The 11,782-nt window shown below is 54.5% G+C and overlaps 2 protein-coding genes across 2 annotated transcripts; both read left to right on the top strand.

Annotated features, from left to right (window-relative positions):
• Positions 1 to 3,747: 3,747 nt before the first annotated feature.
• On the top strand, positions 3,748 to 5,429 carry LOC121916773 (C-C motif chemokine 5-like). The gene is made up of 3 exons (XM_042442213.1): positions 3,748 to 3,978; positions 4,435 to 4,546; positions 4,784 to 5,429. The coding sequence occupies exons 1-3, from the start codon at positions 3,900 to 3,902 to the stop codon at positions 4,869 to 4,871; spliced, it is 279 nt and encodes a 92-aa protein (XP_042298147.1). The 5' UTR covers positions 3,748 to 3,899; the 3' UTR covers positions 4,872 to 5,429.
• A 4,329-nt stretch (positions 5,430 to 9,758) lies between these two features.
• On the top strand, positions 9,759 to 11,728 carry LOC121916905 (C-C motif chemokine 5-like). The gene is made up of 3 exons (XM_042442451.1): positions 9,759 to 9,919; positions 10,716 to 10,818; positions 11,265 to 11,728. The coding sequence occupies exons 1-3, from the start codon at positions 9,835 to 9,837 to the stop codon at positions 11,350 to 11,352; spliced, it is 276 nt and encodes a 91-aa protein (XP_042298385.1). The 5' UTR covers positions 9,759 to 9,834; the 3' UTR covers positions 11,353 to 11,728.
• The last annotated feature ends 54 nt before the right edge of the window (positions 11,729 to 11,782 follow it).

The raw sequence follows: 11,782 nt of genomic DNA, 5'->3' as shown, positions 1-11,782 counted from the left end.
AGATAGATAGATAGATAGATAGATAGATAGATAGATAGATAGATGGATGGATGACAGATAGATAGGTGATGATAGATAGCATTTTAGGAAAAGAAAGTAGGTAGAGGAAGGTCAAGGAATGTGGGAGATATATCTGGGGAAGGAAGGAGATGAACCAAGAGAAAGAAGTATAAGGATCTAAAGAGGAAGAGGAGGGTGAGAAGAGGGTCAGACAGGGAAGACTGGAAAGAGAACCAGGAAAAGAGGGAGAGAGGAGGTGGGGATGGAAATGGAAATGAATGGGAGTCTTTTGTTACTCTCATAGTGAATGCAGTCACACATGTTTTAATGTATGCGCAATGCATTTGGATGTATAGCTGCCTGGATCTGGAACAGCATAATAAAAAATTCAGATTGAAAAGAGGAAAGGAAGCCGAAAGCCAGAGAAGCATCGCGGCTGTTTTTGCTTTCGGTCTCTTTTCTCAAACAGTTGGGCTGCGAAGGCTTGCGGCTGCCAAGGGGGCTTTCCTCTTTTTGGTTTGGGATGGCATGGAGCATGCCAAGGGCATGCCTCAGAGCTGGGCAGATGTGCCAAGGGCTTGCACCATCCTGGAGAGGCCCAGCCTTGGCACTGACTCACCAGTGGCTTCAGGGGCCTTTGGCTCTTTAGGCATCATCCCTCAATGGCTGGGGGAGTCAGTTTGCCCCCCTCCAGGACCCACCAAAGGCTGGAGATATTGGGCCAAAGAGGGGGCATTAAAACCAGAGAAAGCAGGAGTCCACTTGGTTCTGTTTGAGGGGGCAAAGGAGGGATGTTGCGGGAGCTGAGGAGAGGAATGAATGTGCCATGCTCCTGGCATGCGCCCCTCTGCTCACCGTTGGCCTGCAGCCTTTGGGGGCCAATGGTGGGGTCTTCCAGCAGCCCCTTTGCCTCTTCCTCAGCCCTGATGCTATTGTTCGCCAAGGAAGCCGGATGGGGTTTTGTTATCTCACGAGGCAAAAGGAAGCTAAAGAAAAAGGGAAGGAAGCTTCTGGAGTGAAAAAGGGGGAGAAAGAGACACGGATTTAGCAGCCAGGATGCAAATAGCCCAGAGACGGAAAAGTGCGCCATTTCCCCCTTTCGGGGTCAGAACTGAAAATAGCCCAAACTATGGATGTATGTGGGGTGTGTGTGTGTGTGTGTGTGTGTATGTATACCTGTGGGACCCTTGTTTGTAAAATCTACAACAAGGGGCAGGTGGTGCTTGTAACTAACCACAACACAGACTATGTTTTCAACACTCGAATGCACTAAATGGCAGGGTTTCCAGGAAAGTGCCGGAAAGGGTGAGAAAGGTTCCTCTTCCTCCCAGCCAGACTTTCTTTGGCCGAAATTCCTTCTGGAGGTGCATGGCTCCTACTTTTTTTGGGGGAAAGTCCCACTTGCTTCCCGCAGCTGTTTCCTCCTCCGAGGTTTGGCTTAGGACCCTTTCCAGATTCCTCCTCACATTCTTCTTCCATGCTGACAAAAGCTCCCTTCATTGAAGGGAATCTGCCTGTTCATTGTGACTCATTCCCCAGAAGTCAAGACGCTGTGCAACCAAAAAGATTGCCGCTCGTGAACGGAGTGGATGTCCCTGAAGCCTGCCATGACTGGGCAAAATGTGGCCGCAGCGACGAGTGACTCGAACCCCAGTCATGCTCCACAGAATGCCATTGTGCTGAGAAAGAGGCTTCCCTGGTTCTAGGTAGAGTCTGCCTCCGGCACATTAATGCGCCCTTCGACTCAGAGAGAGAGATGCCTCACTTATGAGAAGGAGGCACTGTCTTTCCCCAGAGCCCCCCTTCTTTGACTTGCACTTGCCCAGTTCTCCCCAAATCTCTGAAACAACATCCCTCCAATGCACCCAGAGCAGGTTCTGGTCTGGTGCCACTAGTGTGGCTTCTGGGCATCGAGGTGCCAGGGATATGGGACAATTTGGGGGATGCTGAGAGGCCTGGCATACAATCCCCCCCCCAAATAATTCCCCTCTTCTCTGGTGGGCTTCTTCTCCTGGGCAGCATAGCAGAGAAAGAAGCCTCTTCCTTTCCTTTTGGGGTGCCAGGCTGGCATTGGTACCATCATCATCCCTTCAGGGGCAATGGGGTCCAGGAGAGAAGGGTCTCTGGCCAGGCTGGGGGTTTCCCCCCAAACTCTTTCCAAGAAGGATGGAAACAAAAGTCAGCCCTCTTTGGAGCCACAAACGAATGTGAAAGCAAAGCAAAGCAAACCAGAGAGAAAGAAAAGATCCCTTGCAGAGAGGCTCAGGTGACCGGCTGCTTCCATGTGTGGCTCTTTGCATTGTGGCATCCTTAGTATGGTGCCGCTGTGTTTTTGTGCCTGTACTGAAGTGCCACTGTCTCAGGGTGGCCATAGTGCACTGTCATTGCCTTGTGGCATCCTTAGTGCAGTGCCACTTTGTTATGGTGTCCTGAACGCAGTGCCACTGTGTTATGGTGACCCTAAGAACCCCACAACGCAGTGACATTGCATTGCAGACAGCACTGAGTGACACTGCGCTAAGGAGAGCAGAATGCAGGGTTAGGGTTAGAGGGATAAGCATGACTTCCTTTGCTTCGGGACATAAAGAACTCTGCTGCCAGGTCCTCCTCCTCCTCACCTGGGCATCACCATCATCATCATCACCCCAAAGGAAAGGGGGCCTTACTTCTGGCTGGCGAATTATTCAGGCAACCTCCAGGGCCCCAGGAGGGGGTTGCCAAGGTTTTTGGAAGGATTGCCCCTGGGTCTCCCTTGCGCCAGAGTGAGACCCGCGCATGTGGGCATCCCTTTCCATTCACCAATGCGGCAGAAGGGCTGACTCACTCTTTCCCTCACTTTCTCACCCGCTCTGCCCACGGAAGATGAGTCAGTTTCCAGTGGAACCAGCGGTCATGGCGGCCGTGGGCTGCAAGACCTTTGGCCCAGAGACCTTGGCAAGCCCCAGAACCCCAATGCCCACATGCCCACTGGCCATACTGGTCTTGGGAGTCTGGAAGTAGTGGGAAGGTGGCAGCTGGTCCATCAGACCCAGGGCTTCCTCTCACCTCTTGGAGGGACGAGGGCATCCCGGGCTAAGAATCGGGGTCTATGGGAGGGCCAGGAGGGAAGAGGGCATCTTGGGCACCCTTTTGCCCAGACCTTCCTGACGGAGGAAGTGGCCAAGGCAGCCCCTGGGAGCCTTTGGGGCACTAAGTCTCCCACCGCCTTTTGCTCCCTTGCCCCAACTCCAACCCTAACTCTAACTCATTTGATTCTTTTAACAGACTGACTCATACATTAATGGATCCCATTTTGGGAGGAAGGCAGGATATCAGTCCCATACATGAATAAATGCAGATTTTAAACCCACTCACCTGATCAGGCAATTAAAAGGAAAGTTGGGGTCAAACCAGAGTGACAAGCCAGGCCTTTCTCTGTCTGTGGGGCCAGGAGTGGGGTCCCTTGCCCTGAGAGGAAACAAAAGAGGAACCCACCAGCCAAACCCAGGCAGGGCCCATTTCCCTGGGCTGAACCATGCTCCAGGCATGGATGGGTCCTCTCCAGTTTAACCACCAGCCATCCATAGAAAGCTAGCCTGTCAGCGAGGCCTTTGGCCCTGGATCCCTGTCACAGGTGGTGTGGAAATGTCCTTTCGTGGGAAACGGTGGCGTCGGGTGTGCGTTTCCTGGCCCAGCTTCCCTTTTCTTCAGAGTCAGTTTCTCCATGACATCAGTTTCCCACTTTCTGGGGAGAGAAATGTGGGGGTTTCCTTGTACCCAGATGGGGATGCCAACCCACTCCCCTTCCTCCTGTGGGCATAAAAGGAGAGGAGCTCCAGAGCGGCAGATATCAGCCCTTGGCCAGAAGGAGAAGACTGTCCACCTTGGCCCTCCTTTGCTTTGCCTCCTCTTCCACCGAGATGAAGCTCTCCTGGGCTGCCAGCCTCATCGGCCTCCTGCTCCTCATGGCTTCCTTCTCTACAGATTTTGCTGCCCCCCGTAAGTTCAGCCGGATCCTCTCCTCTCCCCTTCTACCTGCTTCTGCCTCTGAAGACCCATAAGCCCCCTTTCAAAGAAACATTTCATAACAAGAGAGGGAGAAGCAGAACTCCTCTCGGTGGGTCTCAGGTAGAGTAGACCCATGGCGAGTCAAGGGCTATGGGAAATACCAAGGACCCAGTGCCCATGTTGGCTACTGCTTCTGGGCATTGCAGTCTGGAGGAGCAAAGGTCAACAACCACAGACCCAGAAGAGATCCCAAAGCTGTTTCACCCCCATCATTTCCAGTGCCCCATGGCCCCTGCCTTGCGCTACAGATGTCTGTGTATAGTCCTATTGGACCAAATGGCCTCAGTGCCTTTGGGGGCATTTGGGGGGGGGTTTGGTTTGGTGGCTGGTACTCTTCCTCTTTTGCCCCAGGGAAAAGCTGAGCCCTGTTTTCTGCCCCCTTTCCAGATGGCACCAACACATCGCCCTGTTGCTCTCGGAACACTATCAAGCCGATCCCGCAGAATAAAGTGAAGGACTATTTCTACACAGGCGGGCACTGTGCCTTGCCCTCCGTTGTGTAAGTTGGATGGGGGGGGGGGAAGGGGTCAAGCAAGCAGGCCTGAATGCCATCCAGGGTGGGCTGGGGGTCCTACCCATGAGGGCATCTGCATCACTGCTATGGGCCACCCTGACCCTTCCCATTAAGAGCAAAGGAGGAAAGGGACCGAAGGGCAACCAAGGCAGGTTGCCCCAGAAGGCAACCCAGGGAGCAGAATACTGGCACAGCCGCTCACCCTGCTTCTGTCTCTAACAGGTTTCTGCTGAAGAGTGGCAAGCAGGCCTGTGTGGATCCCAGGGCCAAGTGGATCCCAAAGCTCATAGAGACCCTTGAGAAGGAGTGAGAGCAGCACCTGCTGGGCATCTGCCCTTCTCTTCTGGCACCTGCTGGGGCTGATGCCTTGGACCCCTCTGACCCTGCCGCAGCTGCCAGGCCAGATGCCCTCCTGCTCTTCCAAGCACTGGAAACCCTTTCAGGCCAAGCAAATCCTATCCAAGTGCCCCAGAAAGGCCTCCGCATCCCTGGCTCCTCTTGCCACCTTCCTCTTCCTTTTGCCACCGTGGGACAGGCACTGGACTGATTGAATGCTTGCAGCCTCCATTTTGCAGTACATACCCAGGGAGAACTGTGGGTCGTCTGAAGCCCCCCAACTCTCTCTGCGCCCACCTTTTGATGGCAGCTCTGTTGTTGTTGTTGCTGTTTTTGCACATACCTATTTATGTATTTAAGCACCCAGCATCTTGGCCTTGGCCCCAAGAGGGTGAAAAAGACCACGTGGGATAACTTATATTGTATATTGTATTTCTGTGTAGCATGATAAGCTATGTCCAGTGTATTTATCTGAGCGTGCGCCTGCAGGCCAGGCCTTTCTCACCTGCTCCGTTGCCAAAATAAAGAGCTCTTGACCTTAGCTCCCAGCTGCCTCTGCTTGAGTCTTTCCTCCTCTCCTCTTAAAGGGCCAAGAGCTGCTCCAGAAGAAGAATCCAGGAAGGGGGCTGTTGGTGGGGGAAGCAAGCGCTCTTTTGGGGTTCGGGAGAAGACCCAAGTGGACCCAGAGTCCCAGGTTCAAACTCTGGCACTGGTCAAAAAGCAGACACACACACGCAAGCCCTAGTGCAGGCGGACCAGCAAAAGGACTGGCTCTGGAGCTTCCCCAAGTATGAGAAGTGGAAGAGACTCAACATTTTTGGGGGTCCCCTATGAATAAAGTGGGGGGCAGGACTGCCCTGAGGGGCTACAAGTGGAAATGCTTGCTCCTGTCTATCCAGTCTATCCTATGGACTGAGCCAACTAAGTAAAGCCCCCAGATGCACTGCTATCAAATGCTCAGTGCTCAAGTGCAAAGGGTCATGTGCATCCTACCCAGAGTAGACTCACTAAGTGGGTAAGACTTAAGTAAAGGTTGCCATAACAAGTCCCAGGTTGTGGGAGAAGAGCAGGGCACTTTGACTGGAAGTGCTTGAGGCACAGAGACGGGGGGGGGGGGGGGGGGGGGGGGGTTTGGCAATGCCAGTTTTGGGGGGCCCTGCTCACCTTTTCACAAGAAAGCAAACCTGGCCAGGTACGTCTCCGTGGCCGAAAGCCCTTCCAGCTGCTGGAAGAAGGAGGAAACACAAAAAGGAGAAAGAGCGAGAGAGAGAGAGCGAGAGAGAGCACAAGAGCGCATAGCTCACATCCTTCCCCTTCTATCATTTGCAGTGTCGATTCCTCTTTCTGAGGCCGGGTCCTTCTTCCCCTTTGCTGTCCGGTCCATCCAGCGACCCAAGGCTGTGTCCACTCAGCAGGGCCTGGCCACGTGGGCGCTGAGGTCACCCCCTTTGCGCAAAAACGGAATCTCTGGTTCGGGACAGACGCTGCCAGCCCTCACCCCACGAGGCCTGGGTCCCGGCGGGAGGAGGGATGGGAGGCTGTGCTTCGACATGGAGACCCCCCCCCCCGGGAGTTTGTGTCCCTGGGAGGACCCTGGGGAGCATGGTGGTGGGCCCACGGGAGTCTCCAGTGGGCAACCGCTTCCCGCTCCGGCCTGGGAGTGCTCTGGCCCTTCTCTTCGCAAAGAGTCTAATCTACACTCCCTTTTGCAGGCCATGCCAAGTGGCCAGAACCAGGGCTTGGCCCTTCTGGTGTTGCCTTCCATTTGAACCACAGAGGAACCTCCTCATGAGCAGAAAGCCTTCCTCACTCTCTCTTAGGCCTCCTCTTCAGACAGGGACATTTCTTGACACCCAGTTTGTCTTCTTTCCTTCCTTCCTTCCTTCCTTCCTTCCTTCCTTCTTCTTCCTTCCTTCCTCCTCCTCTGGCTCTCTGACTCACTCTCTCCATATCCAAAAAGTTGCTGGCCTAAGGGCTGGCTGACCCGCTGACCATTCCTCCTGAAGGGGAATTCCCCCTTGACACAAGCCATCTGCTTTCAGATAAGTGAAGGGATGGAGGGATGGGATGGACAGCCCACCTCACATGGCTAACGGAGCCTCCATTTTGTCACTTTCCTCTTTGCCACAGCAACTACCCACCCAGTCACCCAATGCGCATTTTGCCAGGTGAGCTAGCTGCATGAGTGGAAAGCGCAATAGGTAGGGTTTCCATTAGGATGAGATGTGCAGCTCATGCACTACTCTTCGCTGTTCACTGGGTTTGCCTTTCTGCTGATGTTGTGGACCTTGGCCACACAAAGGAGCTTTTGCTCACCCTTCCCTTGCAGGGGGAATGGGTGGCATTGGCAAAGGCCCCCCAGCCCTGCGCAGCAAAGATCATCATGGAGGTGGGGCACCACAAATGCCCCTGTGGAGTAGCCCCACCACAGCCCCACATGCCCCCTTTCAGACCCTCTCTGGCAGAGCGGAGACAGGGGAAAGCAGCTGCCTCAGGCAGGCCATCTTTGGAGTCGGAAAAGGGCAGCCCAGGCTTGGGTATCCCTGCTTTGCTGGCCCCAGGTACCACTGAACCCTCTTCTCCAGAATCACAGCCAAATCCTCCCTGGGCTTGACGTCTTTCCAACTAGGCCAAGCCAAGAGCCCTTCAGTCTGGCTGGCTGCCTCTCTGTTGACAAACGATGGCAGCATCCAGCAAATGGCCGAGGGACCATGTGCACAGCCTTGTGCTATGGCTTGACAAGCGTGTGCCTGTGGTTTCTGCACACTTGGTCCAGCGAGAAGGATAAACAAACTGTGGCAATAGCAATGCGTGCCATAAATGCAAACTCCGTGATCCCGCTCCTGTAAAGGGGGATTGCGGCTTCCATTTAATCTCAAGACGTAAAACCGACTTTTCCTTATAAACTGGACTTGGAGTACTTACAAGCAAAGAATAATTAATTCAGCCAGACATGGAGAGAGAGAAGGAAGGAGCCATCTTGCCAAGCAGAAGCGCCTCTTTGCAGCAGATGGAAGGGTTGCCCAAATGTGGGCCGACTGCGGAGGGCAAGAGGGGCAGTAGCCTTTGCTGTTGCCCATGGCTGGTAGATTCATGACTTTGGCTACTGAACCAGGGAGCTGGGGAGAGGAGGGGAGTTTGGATTGCCTTCCTCCATTGCCAAGCTCTCTGGGACAGAACTAGAACTGGTGTTCCCAGAGCTTGGGAAAGTGTCGTTTTTGGATTGCGACTCCCAGGGGCCACGCTAGCTAAATAATTCTGGGAGAGGGGCACTCAGTGGTCAGCCAGAGAGTGGCGGAGGGGACCCGAAGTGCCAGGCTAGAGGAAGGGGCTTCTTGGGTCCCGGTCCATCCTTGGACTGCGTCTTTGGCTCTGCTCCTTGGCTTTGCTGGGAAATCCTCTGCATGAACCTAAGGGCCCCTTGGCTCAAGAGGCAAGAGCCAAGGATGAACTGGGAAGAGCTGGGAGGTCCAACCCTGCTGGCTGCCCTTGCTGCGTCAAACCCTCGCAAGTCCTTTCATCACCACCGATGTGGGGCTGCTGAGCATGGGCCGAGGGGGCCATGATCCCTGCGGGAGCCAACAAATTCCCCCCAAAACGGAGCCTGGCTGGTTCCTGCCTGGCGTTGCTGTCCCAGAACATCTGGGGGCCAGAAGGCCCTGATGCAAGCACAGCCCCAAAATATGCCGGGTGCCAATGCCACCAACAGACACAAGCACACAAGCGCTGTGCTGAGTCAACCAGTTCTTGGCCGCTCAGCATCTTTGTGGTTCGGAGAAATGGGGCATTGAAAGGGAAGGAGGGGGTGGGCTTGTTCCTAGTAGCCTTTGCTGGATCTGCTCCCCAAAGAGCAGCCAACTGGGTCAGGGAGACTTTGCCCCCCCCCCCCCCACTGACCGCTGCCTCTTCTTCGGGTGGCAATGGCTGTGGACCTGCCAGCAAAAGAGAGGGGGGCTCTCGCCTGCCTTTCCCTGCGGCCCAAGGATGGTCTTGAGAGCCCTGGCTGCCTGGCAGAGGACCCCCAAAGGAGCAGCTCTTACACTTTAGTTCTCCATGCATTGTGAGTTTCCACTCCTCCTGCTGCCCACTTTGGCCAATGGTTTTCTGGGCGCTGACATCCCAAACACCTGGAAGACCAAAGGCTGAGTGCGGTTGCTTCAAAGCTCTCCAAAAAAGTGGGAGCCGCTTTCCTGCCAGAAGAAGGGGGTCCCATTACTCCCCTTCAGAGCAGCCTACTGGGCCTTGCTTGCCTTGGCATGACCTCTGCCCTCTCCCTGCATCAAAGGAAGAGAGGAAAGCTGTGCCAGACCCCTGCCATCTTCACACACTAAGTGCCAGCCTGGTGCCCTAGGGCTGGTCTTTTGTCTCCAGCAGTTGGGCCTGGAGGCACTGCCAATATCTGCCACTGCCCCCCTCTTCCTTCAAGAAAAGGCAGCAAGAGCCCAGAGCCTCTTTGCAAACTCTGCAGCTTCTCTTCTGCTGAAAAACTTGTTCCCAGGAATCCTGGCCAGGGTTTGGGGGAGGAATTTGCCTCCTGCCTTTTCTCTTTCTCTCTGTCATGTTTCGTATCTTGGCTGGGTCTCCGCACACATGCTCCCCGCCCGGTTTTGCAAAGTGAGAAGGGATTGCAGAATCCAACCGAAAGCTGACTTCACTTCCTCTCAGGAGACTCTGTTCAAGATTCTCCAGACTGGGCAAAAATGGGGCTGCGATGGCGTCATCGCCCCCATCGTCACTTCTCCGCTACCGAAGGAAAAAAGCCTTGATTTGATTTCTGAGAAATCCCCACCCTCCCCTCGCGATAAAAGGGTATAAAGACTGGAGAGGAGTCCAGGAGGTTCATTCAGGAGTCCCAGCCGAGTGAGAGCTTGCACCGGATCCCCTCCAGCGACCACCACTCCTTCGCCTCTTTCGCTTCCGCAACCGCAAGGGCCAGAATGAACACCTCCGTGGGCACCGCCGTCCTCGCTTTCCTGCTGGTCGCTGCCACCCTCTTCGCCCAGGGCCAGGCCATCTCAGGGGGTAAGTTGGCTCCTCTTTCCCAGCATCCTTCCAAGGCAAGGCAAGGCAAGGCAAGGCAAGGCAAGGCAAGGCAGGTGCTTCTGCCAAAGGAGCCCTTGCTTGGCTGAAAGGTGGCTGCAGCATCTCCAGAGGCCACACGAAGGAGCAGTGGCTGTTTTGCTGGCGCTGACTCTAAGTCCCCCTGGGCTCAGACAGTCAATCCTGGGCTGCCAAGAGGAGACCCTCCAAGGGTCCTGATTTGGCAGGGACAGTCCCAATGCAGTTCCCTCTCCTCCTCTTCCCCACTTTCCCCTTTTATCCTCAGCTCAGTGCAACAGCCGCTGAGTTCAAAAAGCAATTCGCATTCAGTGAACTCGACATAGAGGAGAGGGCTGAATCTTGCTCTTCCCAGCAATAGCACTTTGGCACTTCTATGCCACTTCATAGTGAACTGCGCACTCTCTAAGGCGGTTTGCAATGTGGAAGCCACTTTGTGGAAGCCAGTCTGCTCAGGCAAAAGCACATGGCTGCAGCCTCCTCCAGCTTCTCCAGTCTTCCTCTTGACCCAACTCTGATGTTGCTTGGCCAAACATGTGTCCTGGTCTTCATCTGTGAAATGCTGGACAGCATGCATTGGCTAGAGGGTCCCAAGCATGCCGCCTATGGCTTAGATCTGGAAAGGCGAAGGCCAAGGGAGTGGGTCAGTGGGGCTCTCTGGACAAGGGAACGTCCATGTCCAGCACTCGGCGGGAGAAGTCCTGGCTGGAAGGGGCTCAAAGGAGTGGACGCTGCTCACAGTACGGTCTCTCCTTTGCAGATCCCAGCCTCTGCTGCTTCGAATTCATCAACAAGCCAATTCCACAGAAGAACCTGGTGTCCTATGAACACACAAACCACATGTGTGCCATTCCGGCTGTCATGTAAGTACCCAGGGCTTAAAACAGCCCAGAAAGTGGCCGATGCCACCCACAGCTGGCTTCCTTTGGCCTCCGGTGCCATGCAACTGAATCACGCACACCGCCGGCTTCTGGTGCCTCTCTGCCCCGCAACCCACCAGTCCTCCAGATGGGACTTCTTCCCAGAATCCCTGACTGTTGGTAGGGGGATGCTAGGAGCTGAAGTCCAGAATGTTTGGAGACCCAAAGAGAGACCCCCCTTTTTTTTGCTCATGGGGGCTTGGACAACCTCTGGGCCTGATCCACCTGGATGCATGTTTGGGAAGAGGAAGAGGCCTGTTGGGGCGAAAGCAGAGGAGATCTGTTCATCCTAAAAAACCCAGACCAGGGCTGGAGGGAGGCAAATGGCAGAGTTGGGTCCTGTCCCCCCCCCCCCCTAACCCCCCCCCTCCCCTGTGTCTCCTTTGCAGATTTACCACAAAAGGCAACCGGAGGATCTGTGCCAATCCTCAAGACAAGTGGACACAGAGTCGCATTGATGAACTCTCTCGAAACTGACCACGTTCCCCTTTCCCTTCCCAAATGTCTCCTCCGCGAGAAGAAAGGAGGACGCCCTTCCGACTCGGAGGAGGAGAATGGGGCACCTCTGCACTGTTGCACATTAGTAACTGAAAATGGTCGTTTGGGGTTTTAAAAGCCCTGGACCAAAGAATGTATTCTATTTAAATTATGTCTATCTATTTTAAGCCATTATTTTGTATATGTATATATCTAATTTAAAAGGGAAGCCGAAGCCGTCTAAAGGCAAAACATCAGTGAATGAACTGCTGCATAAATAAACCTCAGGGCAAACAAAACTTTGCGGTCTCCAGTGGTTTCACTTTGGAGTAGCCCTCCCAGGCCGGGTCCATGGGGCAGGAGGAAGGGGACCCACTCTTTTGGGGTGGCAGCGGCCAAAGGACAGAGACCCCATTGCCCGGCTGGGCCA

This window comes from Sceloporus undulatus, chromosome 11, assembly GCF_019175285.1.
Source record: "Sceloporus undulatus isolate JIND9_A2432 ecotype Alabama chromosome 11, SceUnd_v1.1, whole genome shotgun sequence".
NCBI classification, from domain to species: Eukaryota; Metazoa; Chordata; class Lepidosauria; order Squamata; family Phrynosomatidae; genus Sceloporus; species Sceloporus undulatus.
This window is presented reverse-complemented; position numbering and strand designations above follow the sequence as displayed.

Excerpts from the sequence above, each read along its gene's own strand:
- LOC121916905 (XM_042442451.1), top strand. The coding sequence starts at position 9,835 with ATGAACACCTCCGTGGGCACCGCCGTCCTCGCTTTCCTGCTGGTCGCT. Across the intron at positions 9,920-10,715 it reads GGGCCAGGCCATCTCAGGGG|ATCCCAGCCTCTGCTGCTTC; the intron begins GTAAGTTGGCTC and ends TCTCCTTTGCAG. Across the intron at positions 10,819-11,264 it reads TGTGCCATTCCGGCTGTCAT|ATTTACCACAAAAGGCAACC; the intron begins GTAAGTACCCAG and ends TCTCCTTTGCAG.
- LOC121916773 (XM_042442213.1), top strand. The coding sequence starts at position 3,900 with ATGAAGCTCTCCTGGGCTGCCAGCCTCATCGGCCTCCTGCTCCTCATG. Across the intron at positions 3,979-4,434 it reads TACAGATTTTGCTGCCCCCC|ATGGCACCAACACATCGCCC; the intron begins GTAAGTTCAGCC and ends CCCCCTTTCCAG. Across the intron at positions 4,547-4,783 it reads TGTGCCTTGCCCTCCGTTGT|GTTTCTGCTGAAGAGTGGCA; the intron begins GTAAGTTGGATG and ends TGTCTCTAACAG.